At 58.7% G+C, this 17,809-nt stretch overlaps 2 protein-coding genes across 2 annotated transcripts; both read left to right on the forward strand.

Annotated features, from left to right (window-relative positions):
* Positions 1-403: 403 nt before the first annotated feature.
* Positions 404-4,638, forward strand: CCM2L (CCM2 like scaffold protein). The gene is given in 11 exon segments (XM_030463044.1): positions 404-505; positions 719-823; positions 825-887; positions 1,207-1,290; positions 1,408-1,591; positions 2,183-2,697; positions 2,859-2,994; positions 3,121-3,184; positions 3,410-3,557; positions 3,760-3,898; positions 4,050-4,638. Coding segments are annotated over 11 exon segments (1,749 nt in total). The 5' UTR covers positions 404-475; the 3' UTR covers positions 4,331-4,638.
* Positions 4,639-5,163: 525 nt separating this feature from the next.
* On the forward strand, positions 5,164-17,642 carry TM9SF4 (transmembrane 9 superfamily member 4). The gene is made up of 18 exons (XM_030463037.1): positions 5,164-5,253; positions 7,236-7,349; positions 8,871-8,970; positions 9,315-9,483; positions 9,567-9,696; positions 10,311-10,434; positions 11,200-11,318; positions 11,434-11,545; positions 11,940-12,010; positions 12,266-12,398; positions 12,852-12,933; positions 13,037-13,112; positions 13,457-13,540; positions 13,741-13,916; positions 14,229-14,292; positions 14,862-14,981; positions 15,299-15,388; positions 15,698-17,642. The coding sequence occupies exons 1-18, from the start codon at positions 5,164-5,166 to the stop codon at positions 15,845-15,847; spliced, it is 2,004 nt and encodes a 667-aa protein (XP_030318897.1). The 3' UTR covers positions 15,848-17,642.
* The last annotated feature ends 167 nt before the right edge of the window (positions 17,643-17,809 follow it).

Genomic DNA, 17,809 nt, shown 5'->3' on the forward strand with positions numbered 1-17,809 from the left:
CCGGGACAACCTCCGCCCTGCTGAGCCCCAGCAGCCCCCCAGATCCTGGAGGGGCCTCGGGTCCCGGTCCTAGTCCCAGCCAAAGTCCCAGACCCAGTTCCAGTCCTAACCCCAGTCCTGTCCTGTCTTGTCCTGGTCCTGGTCCCGGTCCTGGCCCTAGCCCCAGTCCAAATCCAGTCCCTTCCTGGTACCTGTGTCAGAACCAGTCACAGTCCTAACCCTAGTCCCAATCCCCGTGCCAGTCCTGTCCTTGCCCCTGTCACTCTTGCAGTCCCTGTCCTGGTCCCGGTCCCATTCCTGTCCTGATCCCAGCCCAGCCCAGTGCAGCCCAGTCCCAGCACCCCTCAGGAGGGGCAGGAACTCACATCCCAGCCGTCCTGGTGGAGTTTCCGACACAGGAAAAGGCTGCGGCGCCGAGCGGGGCCGGGGGGGCTGTGCCAGGGGGGCTGTGCCGGAGCAGCACCACGGCCCCAACATGGACTGCGAAGCCAAGAAGGGCAAGAAGGTGCGTGGGGCCGGGGGTCCCGGGGGGCAGGTGGGAGGGTAGGGACGAGCGGGACATATGGGGACACCGGGATGAGGGTGGGACGGGGGATACAGCAGTGGGGAGAGATGGGGTCACCCCGGCACCCTAAACAATGTGAATTTGGGGTCAGGGAACAGAGAAGGCCCAGCCCCTATTGGAGCTGACATGTCCCCATGCTCCTGTCCCTTCCAGGGCTTTGTGTCACCCATCAAGAGGTTGGTGTTCCCCAAGGCCGCTCGCAAGCCCGCACCCCGCAGCACCGCGTACCGCCGGCCCCTCCACTCCGTGCCCCTCTACCCCCCCCGACTACCTGATTGACCCCCAGATCCTGCTGCATGACTACGTGGAGAAGGAGGTGAAGGTAAGGGGCTGGCAGGGGGGTCTCCCCAGAGGTGCCTGGGGCCCCTGCCTGGTCACAGCAGGGAGGACAAGGCCACCAACCCACCATCTGTGGTGGCCAGGAGGGTCCTGGTCCCCTCTCTGCCTGGACAACACCCAGGGATGGGGAGAAGGGACTGCGGGGCAGGGAACCCCCCCCCTTTTCACAGCCTCTTCTACCCCAGGGACATACATCCAGGCTGGGTATGCTGTGGGTGAGGCTCTGGGACACGGGGTGGTGACGATGTGCACCCTCAGCCCCATTAAGGTACTTTGAGCTTAGTGCTCCCTTTCCCCCCCAGTTTTTAGGCCACTTGACCTGGGTGACAGCCTCCCTGAACCCCTCCAGCCGGGATGAGGTGCTGCAGCTGCTGGACACGGCCAGGGTAAGAGGAGTCCTGACCCTGCCCTAAGTGTGCCCCCCACCTCCGGGTGCCTGCCCATAGTCAGATGCTCTCCACCATCGGGTGTCCCCCCCTCCCACCATGGTGGTGCCCCCGCAGCAGCTGCAGGAGCTGCCGCTGCAGACAACCCCGGAGCAGGACAGCATCCTCAGCCTCTCCGCCCGCTGCCTCCTGCTGACCTGGCGGGACAACGAGGAGCTGATCCTGCGCATCCCCACACACGAGATCGCTGCTGCCTCTTACCTGCGCGATGACGCCCTGCACCTCCTCATCCTCAAAACAGGTCCAGGGACACCCCCCACCATGGCACAGCCATCCCAGGGAATGGGGAGGATGGAGCCTGGGAAGGGGGGGTGGGTGGGTGAGGGAGAGGTCCATGGGCTCTCAATGAGGGGCTCAGTGGGGGTTTGCTGCCCCGGGTCTGGAGGGGAGCACTGACTTAGCCCCCATTATCTCTGCTGTGAGCTGCTCCCCCCTCTTGGGCTCCCCGTGGCCCCAGCAGGCAGGTCCCAGCCCTGGTTCCCTTGAATGGCAGGGGGAGAGGGGGTGCTAGTGGCCCCCTTCTCATTCCCTCCCCCCCACGGAGCCCCAAAGGGTTGTGGGGGCTCAGCTGCAAGCAGGGTCCCCGGGGAGGGGCCTGTGCCGGGCTTCAGCCTGCACATGGAGCTGTCCCCTGACTCCTGCCCTGTGCCCCACACCCCCTGCCCCAGCCCCTCTGCAGCCCCCCTGTCCCCATCCCACCGGGGCACCCCCATCCCTCACATCCCACCCAGCCGGGGGGACGGGGAAGCCACGGCGAGACCCAGGGGGGGCGGGCAGGGTGGGCAGCGCAGTCCCCCCCTCCCTGATTCCCGTTCCCTCCTCGCTGCCCCAGGCATGGGAGTGGACCCGGTCCCCGCCGGAGCGCACCCCGAGGCAGCCCCGGCCGGTGTCCCCGAGGCCTTCCCCGCCGAGAAGCGTCCGGGGGGCTCGTGGCCGGCGGGGGGGCGGCTGGGGGGGCCGATGGAGCGGCGGCACACGATCTGCAGCCTGGACTGGAGGGCAGCACGGGGCGGGCAGGAGGGCAGGCAGGGCGGCAGCCTGGAGAGGCGGCGGGGAGGCAGCTGGGAGAGGAGGCAGCGCGGGCGGCCCTCGGGCAGCTGGGAGCGGCGACAACCCGGGGGTGGCAGCTGGGAGCGGCGACAACCCGGGGGTGGCAGCTGGGAGAGGCGACAACCCGGGGGTGGCAGCTGGGAGCGGCGGCGAGCTGGTACCGCCGGCGGGAGCTGGGAACGGGGCGCTGGGTTCGGCAGCTGGGAGCGGCGACACACGGGCAGCAACCCCCTGGACCCCCAGGAGCCCTGTCCCGACGCCTACTCCAACCTCGTCATCCTCGCCGTGCCCAACAGGGTGAGTGTCCCCAGCACGTGGCTACCACTGGCTCCTGGCCACTTGCCACCGCGTGGTCACACGGTGGCACCGGGTCGCCTGCTGGCACACGGCCACCCACCAGCACCCACCCACCCACCCACCACCCTCCTGGCTCTCTCCCTGTCCCTCTGCTGCTCCAGGATGCCGGGGAGGAGTCCTGTGCCCTCATCTGCCAGGTCTTCCAGATCATCTACGGGGACCAGAGCATCGAGTGCGTGGACCGTGCTGGGTACCACTACACCTCCACACCCACGCGGCCCTGGCTCTCCAGCAGGAGTGAGTGGCCGAGGACAGGCAGGGGGACACGAGTGGGGTGGCAGGAGTGCACGGGCACAGGGAGGGGGGGCTGCTGCCGTGGCATGGACTTGGCCCAACCCTCAGCCCGTGGCTGTCCCTTCCCAGGTGAGAGCTGCCGCACGGACGGGACGTATGGATACGATGCTGACTTCAGCTGCTGCAGCTCCTTGTGAGTCTGGCTCCCCTAAGGGTGTCCCTGCCCCAGGGTGGGTGTCCCTGCCCCAGGGTGGGTGTTCTTGCCCCACGGTGGGTGTTTTTGCCCCAGGGTGGTGCCTGTACCACCTGTAGAGATGCTCCAGCTCTGCCCGAGGGTGGGTGCTGTGCAGTGTGTGTGTGGGGGGTCTGGCGGGTGCACAAGGGGTGCTGGGACCCCCTGACCCCCGTCCTCCCGCAGCAATGGCTCCCACGAGACCTTCGAGGCGTATTACAGCGGTGGTTCCTCACCCTCCTTCCACCGGTCCCACCACAGCCTGGCCACCGCCTGCAGCAGCAGCGACCAAAGCGGCGCGGGGCTGGAGCAGCTCCAGGACTACATGATGACAGTGAGGGGACAGGGACAAGCCAGGGGTCCCGCTCGATGACGGCAGCCAGGGTGGGGGGGTGGGGGAAGCGGGGTGCGAGCTCCCCGCACCGCGGAGGAGCCGGTGGGGAGCAGAGAGAGGGGGTGGTGGTAGAGCTTGGGGTGCGCCCTGCCTGTGTGTCCCGGCCATGCGTCAACCCCGAGCTGTCCCCGTGTCCCCGCAGCTGCGCAACAAGCTGTCACCCCAGGAGATCCAGCAGTTCGCTCTCCTGCTCCGCGAGTACCGCTTGGGCGGGCCGGTGCGGGAGTACTGCGGGGAGCTGCTGCGCCTCTATGGGGAGCGCAGGAAATTCCTTCTCCTGGGTGAGTCCGGGATCCCATGAGTCACCCTGTGCGGGCAACCCTTGGGGTACAGCCAGGTCCCCAGGACCCCCCCAGAGCACCCCGAGGGGGTCTGCTTGCTGGGGATGGGGCCGGAATGTCCGCACCCCGAGGTGACAGTGACCCCCGGCAGGGATGAGACCCTTCATCCCCGACCAAGACATCGGATACTTCGAGACGTTCCTGGAGAGCATCGGGATCCGGGAGGGCGGGATCCTGACCGACAGCTTCGGCCGCATCAAGCGCAGCATGAGCAACACCTCGGCCTCGGCTGTGCGCAGCTACGACAGCTGCTCCCTGCGCTCCGAGAACGAATCCTTCAACCGCATCATCACCGACATCACCCACGACATCGAAGCGCTGGCGAGGGACGAGGAAGAGGAGGAGGAGGAGGAAGAGGACAACTACCTGTGAAAGGAGAGCCGGCACCCCGCACCCTCCCATTGCTGTACCCCCCAGCCCAGCCTCGCCACTGCCCCATGCCTGGGGATGTTGTCCCCTCCTCTGTCACCACGGGAGGGGACAGGGGCTCTGGCAGCTCTCGGCAGGGCTGAGGACATGGCAGAGCAGCTGGGGAGGGGGGGAACCCCGGCTGGTAATGCCGTGTGCTGTGATTCCTGCAGATTGCAATTAAACGCTGGAGCGTTTCATAAAATCACGGAACTGTCAGGGTTGGAAGGGACCTTACAGCCCACCCAGTTCCAACCCCCTGCGTGGGCAGGGACACCTCCCACTCGTTCTGTGCTGCTGCTGCTTTTTGGTGCTTAACGTTGGGTTATTTGGGGAAAAGGAGGGAGTTATTTTGGTTTGTTTATTTTAAGACTGTCCTGTATGTCTCACATCGCAGCTTCTGAGCCCCAGACTCGATTGTCTCAGTTTTCGGAGCTGTTTTATTTTACCCCCAATGCGGGATTTCTCTCCTCGCCTTTCCCAGCCCGGGCAGGGGGCATGGGACGCGGCTGGGCCGAGGCCGGGAGTCAGTGAGAGAGGCCCGCGGGTTCTGTCCGGAGGGCCCGGCCGGGTGGTTCCGGTCCTCCTGGGCCGCACCGAACATGGCGCCCGCGCTGGGCCGTGAGGCCGCTGCCCGCAGGGAAGATGGCGGCGGGGCCACCCCTCCCATCCCCGGCCGGCTCGGCGGGTTCAGACATCCCCTAGAACCGCAGCCGCCGTGCCCCGTCCCGTCCCGGGCAGCGGGGTTGGGCTGGACCCGGTACCGCCCGGCCCGGCCCGGCCCCGCCGCGGTCGCCATGGCGACCAACCCGGCAGCCAACCCCGCGCCGCTTCCGCTGACGTCAGCGCCGACACGTGGATCCAAGATGGCGGCGTCGGCGGTGCGGGTGAGTGCGGGGGGGCCCCGCAGCGGCCCCGCGGCCACGGAGCCTCCTCCCGGGGCTCTGCCGGGCGCTGCGGCCCCGGGACAGCGGCTGCGGGGGGGCTGCGGGCCGGGCCGGCCCCGGGGAGGCTCCGGTGTCCCGCACGGGCCCCGGCAGCCGCACCGCCCGTCCCCGGGGAGGTCCCCGCCGGAGGAGGGCAGGGGCCCGCGGGTCAGCGGAGCGGAGTCCGTCCCTGTCCCCTCCGCCCCGGCTCCGGGAGTCCCGGCGCTGTGCGGGTCCGGGGGCTCTGCCGCGGGCGGTCCCGGGTGTGAGGAGCAGCCCTGCCTCCCCCCGAGCCCGGTACTGGTACCGGTGGAAGGGTCGGTGGTGTCGTGTGGGGTTGGCACAAACGCTGTGCAGCGGTTACGGGCGGGGGAGCAGCCCCGGGTCCCTTCGTTGTAATGAGCGGGTTATTCCCCGAGCCCCGGGGAGCTGGGGACGGTGCGGGGCGGTGCGGGGCGGTGCCGCCGCACGGAGCGGTCAAGGAGCTGCTGAGGTGCTCGGTGCCTGCCTGGGAGGGGAACGGTTTCCCTCCCGAGTTTCCCAGGATGTCCCCTCCGTACCGGGAGGGAACGGTGCCTGGCCGGGGCTGTGAGGGGACTCGTGTAGCCACGGACTGGGAGGCACTGGGAGGCACTGGGGGAGCGGGGGTTGGGGTTTGGCTTTAAGCATCCCTGTACTCCACTGGGTTGGAGCCGAAGTTGGTCCTGCAGGAGATTCCTTGCAGCCTTTTCTTTGGTTGGAGGCAGAACAGGCTGGGAAGGGCCCTCCCGGTGCCTGAGGAGTCTCTGGGATGGGTGAGTGCAGAGCTTGTTCCTCTCCAGGGGCTCCTCCGAGTGCAGGGATGGGCTGAGAGACACAGAAGTGAGGAGCTGGGGCTGTGCTGTCCCCATGTGCCTGAGCTGTGGCACAACTCCTCTCTGCTCTGCTCCATGGGGAGTTTTGCTTCTCCCCACAAGCCAGCAGCCTCTGCCCTTCTGTCTCCCTGTCACTGTATTCAAAAGCTGTGGCATGGGACGTTGGAGCAGGGCACAGGGCTCTGCTCTCCTGGGCTTTCCTTGTTTTCCTTCAAAACTCCATGAGAAGCTCTTGGTTATGGCTGTTTGATGTCCCTCCTGCCCTTCTCTGGGGGAAAGGAGTGGGGCAGTGTCCATCCTCAGCCATGGTGCCCAACCTGGTCACTCCCTTTCCTCCCTTATAAGTTCAGGTCTGGCTTAGGAAGCTGCAAGACCCGAGCCAGCCCTGGTACAGCCCCAGCTCTGGTAAAATGCTTCAAATTGCTGCTGCCTGAAGGTGTCCTCAGGTGGTTGGTACCTCCTGGTACCCTGGGCAGGAGTCTCGGGTCCTGCGGTGCCTTCCCAGGAGTGTGTGAGCAGCCCAGGACAAGAAGTGGCTCAGGGAAGGTGGGGGCTGGTTTCTTGCAGCTGAGGCCTTCGTTGGATTTTCAAAGTCTTTGGGGAGAGACTCTGTGTGTGTTTTCAGGGCAAGGCTGGCACCAGGGGGGTTGTGTTTTTATGAAGTCATGTTGGGCTGCAGGTGCCTGGCACTTGGGTGGCAAACGAAGCAAGATAATTGCTGCAGGTCAGTGGTGCTGTGGGGCAGGAGGGATGTGCCTGCCAGGGCTTCACCTGCCCAGGGGACAGTCCCCTCCTGTGCCAGAGAATCACTGAGCTCAGAGGTCAGAGAAAGCAACACACAGAGAGGCACAGGAAGCAGGTGACAGCAAAGGTGATGTTCTGATTGCAGATGGGGAGGCAGAGACACACAGAGTGGAAAGTGACTCCCTGGGAGTCACAGAATGTCCTGGGCAGTTTCCTGAGTGTTTAATCACCTGGCTGAGCAGCCTTTCCAGTGCCTGGGATGACACTTCTGGTGGTGTTGCCCACCTTTGACATGTTTTATCCCATGTTTCTGCTGTGTTTTAATGTTTCCTCTCCTCCTGGCAGGAAAGGCTGAGGTGTTCACTGCTGCTGCTGCTGTTGCTGCATGGCACAGACTCCTTCTATGTGCCTGGGGTGGCTCCTATCAACTTCCACCGCAACGACCCTGTAGAAATAAAGGTAGGAGCTGCTGCTCTCTTTGCTCTGGAGTTTCTTATATTTTTGTGGGTTTTTTCCCCTTCTTTATATCATAACAGCTAAGTGGAAAGTGAAATCTGGGGATCCTGTTACTACAGTTTTGGGGGCAGGTATTTTCCCTTTCTCAAGGTGTTTGAGTAGGGTGCTAGGGAGCAGCAGTCCCCAGGTGGTCAGTGTCCTCATCTTACCCTGCAGCTCCCCACATGATTCTCTTCCTTGCTTCTGATGCCCTCTGCCAAATTCCTCCAGCAGCTGCACCAAAGCCCTGGCCATGCTGCTGTCTTTGGGAGATCAGCCCTCTTCCCCTCTGTAGCCTCAAGGTGAATTTAACCAGAGATTTTCCTCCAGCTTTGTACTGACTCTCCCAAGTGCTTACAGAGGGTGGTGGTAGGTGACCAGCAGAATAAAGAAGTGGTTTGAATCAGAACTTCCCCATTTTTTGCACACACTGTGTCTGCCAGGCCAGTGAGATCCATGATCAGGCATTTGTCCTTGAGTGCTGGAGGAGAGCACTGCTGGTAGTGACTGATGGAGCTGCTCACCCCTCCAGGAGGAAGCCAGGCTTCATTTCCAGACATCAGCAATCTGTAGCCTCTCTCATTTATTTTTCTCAAGCTGTGGGCTGTGTCTCAGCACAACGTGGGGCACCCCTGGGGATGCTGAGGTTGGCTGCTCCCACGTGAAGCACAACACAGTTTGCTCTCTGGCCACAGGCTGCCAGACAGGGGCTATTTTTAAGCAAATGAGACTTGCCTGTGGCTACCATGAGCTTCCCAGAAGAAGGGGGTATTGGAATGGCTGTTCCCAAAGGGATTTCAGGAGCCAAATGCTTCCTCAAGTGATAAGGCAAGTCAGTGTTTGCCAGTGCTCTTCCAATAAGTGAGCTTGGCTGCCTTACAAAACACTCCTGGTTTTCAGAGCAGCTGTGGCCCTGTGGTTTGTCTCTGCACATCCCTGGTCCTGTGTGATTTGTGGGAACATCCCAGAGATGCTTGGGTTTTGTCACCATCCAGATTCTTCCCAATCTGATGACTTTGGCTTCCCTCACAGAAATCAGAATTGCTCAACTCTTCCTATCCCCAGAGGCCAGAGCTCCAGGTCCTGTGTGACATGAATTTTTTTTTATTTTTTTTTTAAGGAAACAACTGCAATCTGGTATGAAATGTGACTCTTGAACCTAGTCTGAGCTTGTTGTTATTTCTTAGAACTTTGCTGAGTCATGAACTTGGAAAACCAAGCCACCCCCCTGCTTCTTCCTCCAAGAGTCTCTCTGTGAATGAAATGCTGCTCATGCAGTGCAGGGGGTGCACAGCTAGGAACTGGGCAGCAGCAGAGAAAGCTGGAGCTCTGCCAGGAACATCTGTCTCTTTTTTTTTAATCAGCATCCAACAGGAGCTTTATGGGAACTGTCCCAGAGTGAGCTTCAGCTCCTGGCTGATGTTGGAGAGGGGAGGAAGTGGTGGGAGTCCTTTCCCAGGGTTAATCCTGCTCTTCCTCCTGCAGGCTGTGAAGCTCACCAGCTCAAGAACCCAGCTGCCCTATGAGTACTACTCCTTGCCTTTCTGCCAGCCCACCAAGATAACCTACAAGGCTGAGAATCTGGGTGTGTATCTGCTGAGCAGTGAGCAGTGAGCAGGGCTGCTGCTGAGCCACGGGGGGGTTTTACTCACAGGAGGAGAAGTGACTGGAAACATCACCTCTGACAAAGTGTTTGTGTGATGTGTGATGTGCTGGGTGTCTGTGAAGAGGGGTGTCTGTGTGTGGGACAGAGGAAGCACTTTTCCTGAAGCAGAGCATGTAATCTGCCTCAGGAGGAGAGTGGGAACTTCCAGTAAAACAGCACAACTGTCCCTGCCTGTGGTGACAGAGGCCGAGCTGGGCAGTGGCAGGATCTGTGCCCTGAAGCCCAACACTCTTTCACTCTGCTCTTGTTTTCCTCTTTTCCAGGTGAGGTTCTTCGGGGGGACAGAATTGTAAACACACCTTTCCAGGTTTCCATGAACGTGGAGAAGAAATGTGAAGTTCTCTGCAACTTGCCCAACCAGGCAGTCACCCTGACCATGGAGCAGAGCAAGCTGATAGCTGAGCGCATCAGGGAGGATTACTATGTCCATCTGTGAGTCACCCACCCCCAGCTGGGCTTGTGTCAGGGGGTTCTCTGTGCTGGGGACAAATTTGATCTGAAATCTGTGCTTTCAGCATTGCTGATAACCTCCCTGTGGCCACACGGCTGGAGTTTTATTCCAATCGTGAGGAGGAGGAGAAGAAGAAGGAGAAGGATGTGCAGTTCGAGCATGGATACAGGCTTGGGTTTATGGATGGGAACAAGGTAGAGAATCCAGCTGCTGACTGAGGGGGGTCTGCAGGAGCTCTGGGAGGCTGTCAGAGGGCTTTAGAAGCTTGCCAGAGACTTATCAGGAGTGGAAAGCAACCAGAGGGTTTATAAAGGGTGGAAATACAAGAGAAGTTTCTCACTGGAAGGAGGGGATGGGTGCTGGGCTGTTGGTATGATAGGCAGGAGTCCTGGCCTGGGCTTGCTGTGTAGCTTTGGACAGCCTCGTGCAGTGGTAGAAGAAGCAGGCAGGGAACTCAGGTTGTAGCTCCTGAGATCTTTCTGACCTAATTTCAGTGATTCTGCTGCCACTGAAAGCATGGCTGAGATGTGAAATATCAGAAGGATATTTTCCAGACCAGAAATAGACCAAAGCATTTTCCCTGATGCCTGGAGGGGCTGAGGTGTTACCTGTCTGACATCTCTGTTCTCTCCTCTGGTCCCTGTAGCCCTGGGGAGGTGTTGCCCTGCTCTGTAGCACAGTGCACCTGGGAACAGTTGAAAGTCTTTCAGTTTCTGCACTGAAGCTGCTTTCTGCAGTTGTTGCTTCTGAGCCTTGCCAGTTCCCCCCTTGCAGAGCTAACGTTGTGTTTGGTGTCAATCTGTTGTAGTTCTACCTGCACAACCACCTCTCCTTCATCCTTTACTACCACAGAGAGGATGTGGAGGACAACCAGGAGCCCACCTACAGGGTTGTGCGCTTTGAAGTCATTCCCCAGAGTATTAAACTTGAAGGTGAGAGCAGGGGGCAAAGGAGAAGAATCTCTTGTAGGGCCAAGAGCTGAACACCACGGATGTGCCTGGGTCCCAGCTCTTGTTTCTGTCATGGACACAGAAGTGGGGGAGTCAAGTCAATCATCAAACCTCTCTGAAGACACCCTGGAAATGTAATCCAGGGAAAACCAATCCATAAAACACGATTGGGGTGTGGGGGTTGGGGTTTTTTGCCCTGTGTCATCTAGCCTGAAGTGTGCCCCTGGTGTCCAGCTCTTGTGGCCCAGACTGAGACTGCACAATAGTCTGGAGACCCACAGGGGGGCTGGAACTGCTCTTGGGGGATTGAATGTTAAAAATAATGGTTAGGGGGAAACACTTCTACCTCAGTCAGCCCACCAGGAAATAGGAATCTCCAAGGGAAGCTCCTCATTGTCTGTACCACCCCCTGCAGCTCTGCCCTGGCAGCAGCAGGCTCTGTTGGGAACAGAGGGTTTGTCTGGGGTCCTTGGTTCCAGAGCCTCTGGCTTTTATCCTTCCAGTTAAGGGGTGCATGGCTCTCCTTAACGTTTGTTAGCAGTGCTCCACTTCTGGTCAGCATGCTGGGTTTGCAAACTGCAGAGCAGGTGAGGAAGAAGGGAAGGAAGGATGGAAGGAAGGAGGGAAGAATGGAAAGGGAGGAGTGTGTCCCCTGCAGGGCTGTGGCAGCCCAGGGGGTGTTTGTGCCCAGGGTGAGCTGTGGGTGAGGTGGGAGCTGACCCAGCTGTGCCCTGTGTTCCCTGACAGACCTGAAGACTGATGAGAAGAGTCTGTGCACTCTGCCTGAAGCTACAGCCTCTGCCCCCCAGGAGATCGACCCTTCCAAAGAGAACCAGCTGCTCTTCACCTACTCTGTCCACTGGGAGGTGAGGGACAGTGGGCAGCTGGCTGGCAGCTCCCTGCTCCCCAGGCCTGGCACAGAGCTCCTGGGGAAGCCACTGGGACTGTGCTGGTGGGAGAAGAACTTCCCTGTTCTTTCAGGAAAGTGACATTAAGTGGGCTTCCCGCTGGGACACCTACCTGACCATGAGTGACGTGCAGATCCACTGGTTTTCCATCATCAACTCAGTTGTGGTTGTCTTTTTCCTTTCAGGTGAGTCAGGGGTGGGGAATTGTCTCTGCCCCTCAGCTCCAGGTGGCTGGAGGAGGATGGGGCCATGTCCAAACCCCCTCAGAAGAGGCAGGAAACAAACATTGGCACAGAAAACCTCCTGGTTCAGGCAGTGTCCTTGGGGTCAGACAGTTAGCCACCTCTGCCCTCTGACTGGGGGAGCAGAATAAGGTTAAAGCACATCAGGAAAGCCCCAGTGCCCTCTTGTTGCTGGGATCCTGCCTTCCCTGCTCCCTGGGCTTGTGTTTCTGTGTTCCCTGAAGGCTGGGGGTGATGGTTGGTGACTCTGGGCCTCTTCTCCCAGCCAGAAGTGTGTGTGAGCAGCACAGCCACGTCAGGAGCTCTGAGCTGATCTTGTTTTTGTGCTGCTTCCCAGGGATTCTCAGCATGATCATCATCCGGACCCTCCGGAAGGACATTGCCAACTACAACAAGGAAGATGACATTGTGAGTGTGTGCTCCTGGGGATGGGCTCAGAGAGGGAGGGGAGGGCTCCAGGCTGAAGGTTTGGATGTCTTGGCTCTTGCCTTTTCCTCTTTTGCCTCAAGCCCTGGGCTCAGGAGGGGCAGTTTTGTTGTGTGCTCTGATTTTAACTGGAGTGTTAAAATCCTGGAGCAGCAGTGGGTGCAGGGCCCCCAGGCTGCCTGTGCCAGGAACCTCCCACCATCACCTAAATGCCTCCTTTTCCTGCTGCTGCCACAGGAAGATACTATGGAAGAATCTGGCTGGAAACTGGTGCATGGAGATGTCTTCAGGCCTCCACAGTACCCCATGATCCTCAGCTCTCTCCTGGGATCAGGAATTCAGCTCTTCTGTATGATCCTGATTGTCATCTGTAAGTGTCACCCGTGGCATGGGGTGGCTCTGAGGGTACAAGGAAGGAGCTCCAGGGTGTTTGTAGCTCCCACTGGCCTCAGCCTGTGCTCCTCTTAGGTTGAGTGAGGTCACAGGGTTTCTCGAGGTGGTTGTAGGCACCATTTCCCAGCTGAGCCATCCTTTGGTGTTTGTCACCAAGGGATGAGCTCTGGGTGACAGTGGGATGAGGGACTTTGCCCTCTTGTCCCTTTTCTTCTGAGCTGCACCTGCTCAAATCTCCAGGGAATCTGAGGCTGCAGCGTGGTCTGCAGCTCGATCAAAGCTGTGGCTTCCTCCCTCTGGCCAGAGCTGGGGGCTGTGGGTGTTACTCTGTGAGGTGTGTGCAGAAGGCAGGGGCTGCAGGGAGCTGTCCCCAGGAGCTGGCTGTCCCTGCAGCAGAGCTGCTGCTCTTTGTCCCTTTCTGCCCCCGCAGTCGTTGCGATGCTGGGGATGCTCTCACCTTCCAGCCGCGGGGCCTTGATGACCACTGCCTGCTTCCTCTTCATGTTCATGGGGTAGGTGTCTGTGTGTCTGCCCCCAGCAGTGCTCTCCTGCCTCCCAACCCTTCTTCCCAACAATCAAAGCTCATTGGTGTTGTCCTGGCTTGTTCCTCTCCAGGGTTTTTGGTGGATTCTTTGCTGGCCGCCTGTACCGGACTCTGAAAGGACATCGATGGAAGAAGGGAGCCTTCTGTGTGAGTCCTGGGGCCTGGGGGGTCACCCAGGTGTGCAGGGGGCTGTGGATGAGCTCCACGGGTGTGTGTGGGTGGCTGTGCCACAGAGTTGGGGGATGGAGTCCTGCTGGCTGGACCTGGAAGGGTGAACCCCAGAGCAAGGGGATGGTCTGAGATCTCCCCACAGCCCTCCCGCTGTGTGCTGGGCTGCTCACACAAACATCTGGATGAGTGGACTCATTACAGAGGAACATCTGGCTGGGTGGACTCATTACAGAGGAACATCTGGATGAGTGGACTCATTACAGAGGAACATCTGACTGACAAGTGATGTGTTTTCCCTTCCCCTGTGCTTGTCCCTGCAGACAGCAACCCTGTACCCCGGGGTGGTCTTCGGTCTCTGCTTTGTGCTGAACTGCTTCATCTGGGGCAAACACTCCTCTGGAGCGGTGGGTACTCCCTGCACCCTGCACCCTGCTGCCTGGGAGGGGGTGGGGGGGCTCTCAGGACCCTTTGTTTCACAGGAGCTTTCCACATGGGGGTGTTGTGGCAGTGGGAGATGCAAGGGTTGGTCTGGCTGGTGACTTCAGTCTCCAGGGCAGGTGACCTTGCTGGCAGCCTCCCTTTGTGACTCTTGCTGTGGTTCCAGGTGCCTTTCCCTACCATGGTGGCCTTGCTCTGCATGTGGTTTGGGATCTCCTTGCCCTTGGTCTACCTGGGTTACTACTTTGGGTTTCGGAAGCAGCCCTATGACAATCCTGTCCGGACCAACCAGATCCCCAGGCAGATCCCAGAGCAGAGGTGGTACATGAATAAATTTGTTGGGTGAGTGTCTGGGCAATGTGGTGAGGGAAGCCCTTTCCCTTCAGTCCCCTGAGCTGCCCAGTGTCACCTTCTGCTGGTCTCTGGACACAGGCAGATGTTTCCTGGAGTTGTGTGGTACCAGACAATGGTGACAGTGGTGCTGTGGTGGTTCTGGTGCTGGTGGAGGGGGTGGGAGCAGCTGCCCCACTTGCTGTGTGAAATCTGTTTGAGTTATCTGGAGCTGTGGAGCTTTTGCTGGTGTGGTCACAGGGGACTCTTGGTGGGCAGGCAGATAGATTGTGCTGCTTATGGTTCTTCTTTCTGGCTCTGCAGGATCCTCATGGCTGGCATCCTGCCCTTTGGAGCCATGTTCATCGAGCTGTTCTTCATCTTCAGTGTAAGCATTGAACCCACCTCACTCCTGAGCAGGATCCCAACAGTCCCAACACTTCTGAAAGGCAGAGGCTGGCCCTGGAGCAGTCTCCTGTCCCTGTGCCTGCTGACAGGGCTAGCAGCTTCCCCCCAGGCTGTTTGGGATCATTTCCAGAGAGAGCAGTGGGGCTCTGGGGCTGTTCAGACTGTCACTGAAGCACCTGGAGATGCCTATGGGACACTCCTTGGTGATTGGGAGGATGGTGGTAAAGATAAAAGCTTATTGTAAAATATGATCCTGTTCTTACAGCATCCACTGGGCCATTCCAGCTGCTCCCAGTGGTTTTTTACTTTTCCATGGACAGGGAGCAATTTGCTGTCCCTGGGCTAGGGAGGGAGATGGAGGGGGATGAAGGAGCCACCTCAGAGCTGTCTTCAGGCAGCCTGATTCCTCTTGGAGCACAATGAAACACACTGTGGACCCGTGAGCCCCAGGGGCCCCTGGCTCTCCCTTGGGTGAGCTGTGGGGCTTGGTCTCTGTTTGCTGACTGATGACAGGAGCAGGGAAACAAGTTTCTGCTGTGTCTGTTTCAGGCAATCTGGGAGAACCAGTTCTATTACCTCTTTGGCTTTCTCTTCCTGGTGTTCATCATCCTGGTGGTGTCCTGCTCCCAGATCAGCATTGTCATGGTGTACTTCCAGCTGTGTGCTGAGGTGAGGCTGCTCTGGTTGTTGTTTGGGAAGCTCAGGGCAGAGGTCAGGGTGTTGCTGCTGCTCAGCAGAACTCTGGTTGTGACCCAGTGTGGTTGTTCCTGACACCTCTCAGCTTCAAGGGGAGCTGAAGCCCCTGGATTTCCTGACAACCTCAGCTTCTCATCCTCTTGCTTGGGAAACACTTCCATGGCTACACAGCTCCCCAGCCCCAAACTGGGGTGTTCCTTTGGGGGGAAGTGGGTGTGCTCCCTGTCCCAGAAGGGTCACAGCTGCCCTGGGAGTGACCCAGGGTAATGCTGGGGCTTTTCCCCTCCCAGGATTACCGCTGGTGGTGGAGAACCTTCCTGGTGTCTGGGGGATCTGCCTTCTACGTCCTGATCTACGCCATCTTCTACTTTGTGAACAAGGTATGGCCATTCCTCCTGCATGAAGTGCCCCTGGCAGGAGGAGCTGGATGTGGGAGGGCTGCCTGCCCCTGCTCTGTCCCTGTGCTGCTCACCAGCCAACATTCCTTCCTGGGGAGGCTGGAAGTGCCTCAGGGGGAGCCACCTGAAAGGGGATCTCTTCACATGCCAGAAATGTCCCAATGGGACAGAGCTGAGGGGCTGGAGGTTCCCCCTCTCACAGAGGGCACTGACAGCTCTCAGCACCCAGCACTCCTCGCTTCTTTACTTGACTTCTGCTTGGTTTTTTTTTCCTCCCTTCTCCTGTTCTAGCTGGATATTGTGGAGTTCATCCCATCCCTGCTGTACTTTGGCTACACTGCCCTCATGGTCCTGTCCTTCTGGCTCCTCACGGGCACCATTGGGTTCTATGCTGCCTACATGTTCGTCCGCAAGATCTACGCTGCTGTGAAGATCGACTGAAGGGCAGAGAGCCAGGAGAGAGCAGAGACCTCTGAGCACCTCTCCTGCTGGGAGCAATGGGGACATCAGCTCCCAGCTCTTTCAAGGAAACAAAATCCAGTGGGAGAGCAACAAGAGAAATAAATAACTCCTCGGTTTTGGAATGTAAACTTTGGCACAGTGTACATGGACTCTGGGCTGCTTCTGGGGGGCAAAGGGGTCTGTAGATACCTTATATTTTAACTTTATTATCCTGTTCCATATTTGAGGGAGGGTTTTTGTAGCAGAGAAATACCCCTCTGTATATGTAAACCCCCTTTTTGCTAATTCATCTTTTTTTTTTTCGCGTTGATGACGGATGGATTTGAGACAGCAGTGGGAACACTTAGGAAAACGTTTTCTTCCAGCCCTCTGGGGTGCTCTAGGATTCAGGGAGACTCTTCAGACAAATCTCAGACTGGGTTTCTGTCCTGCCTTCGTGTCTGCAACAGGAGAGGGAGCTGGACTCTGGCAGATGAAAGGATCCCCGAGGCTTTCCCCCAGCACTGCAGTCCTGGCTTCAGCTCCTGGCTTCAGCTCGTTTACAATTGGATGGAGGTGCCATGTGGAGCCTGGGAAGTGCAATTTCACCCTGGGAGAGCCCGGGAACTGCAGCCCTCAGCAGGGCTTCCCCCCCTGGAAGGGCTGCAGGAGGAGGGGGAGTTTCCCACGGGACGTGACTGCGGCGGTGCTGGAATCTGGGACTGGAAAGGATGCACCAGGGAATCCAAGGGTTTGGATTGGAATCCAGGTCCTTCCTGGGAGCACCGTGGAGCCCTGTGGAGGGGAGGCTGCCACGTGCTGTTCAGTGCCAAGGGAGCTGGTGCAGGGCTGGGCTGTGCCAGCCATGTGCAAGGGGCTGGGGACAGGGACAGCAGCCCCAAGGATTGCTCCAGCTGCCCTCCTCTCCACCTCTGAGATTCTCTACCTCCAGGGCACAGGAAAAGCTTTCACCCCCCCCTCTGCTTTGTTCTTCTCCCCAGAATGGTCTGAGCCCTGCAGGGCAGTGGGGTGAGCTCCTCTCCAGCTCCCCTGTTTCTGGGGCTCGATGCCTGAGTCAGCCCAGGAAGCTCTTTATAAAAGAGGTTAAAAGTTTTTTGTTTTGGTCACTTCTGATGTTATTGACCTGTAAAAAGGTTCCATGTTACAGTGAAGGTTTCCTTTGGCCACAGACTTGCTGGGTTCAGTCAGAGCTTGGGGTATTTTTTTGTGAGATCTCTGGAAATCTTGTTTTGCCTCTTGCTGTAGTGAGCAGCGAGGTCTCCAAAGGAGCAGCTGCCACAGGTGACACTTCCAACCCAGAACTGTCCAAAGCCCTCCCTGTCACCAGCACTGACAGGCACCCTGGAGGGGCTTGGGGCTTGTTTTAACCCCATTTGCCATAAGAGTTTCCACCAGGTCCAGGCCTGTGTCTTACTGCCATCCCCACTCCCTGCTGGATTTGCCTCCCAGGCACTGGGACTCAGCCAGGAGTCTCCAGATGCCCAAATCTGATCAGCCAGGAACTGAGGATGGAGACAGGGAGCAGGGGATGTGTGACCCAACTGTTCTGTGGAGTCCTGTGTCAGTTCTGATTGGAGATCCCTCTCTCAGATTATGGTTGATTTTTGGTTTTTTATTCTTTCTCTTTTCTCTCACCCCGGCCTCAGTGGGGAGGCTCAGCCAGCGTTGATTTCTCTTCCTTCCCCCAAGTGTTTTCTCTGTAATTCTTTGTAATTTTTAATTAATGTATGTATTCTTTGTGTCCTACTGTAAATAAATCTGCCATTGTCCTCTTGTCCTGCTCTCCTGGGTCCTCCTGAGCCACCTCTTGAGATTTGTCTTTCATTGCCCTTGGCCTGTTCTGCACCGCGTGGTCTTTGACGTGTGGCTTCAGTCAGAGGCAGAGTCTGGAGTACCCCTGCCTTTTCTTTGTACCTTTTTCTTTCTTTTCTCCTGGAAAGC

This window comes from Calypte anna, chromosome 20, assembly GCF_003957555.1.
Source record: "Calypte anna isolate BGI_N300 chromosome 20, bCalAnn1_v1.p, whole genome shotgun sequence".
NCBI classification, from domain to species: Eukaryota; Metazoa; Chordata; class Aves; order Apodiformes; family Trochilidae; genus Calypte; species Calypte anna.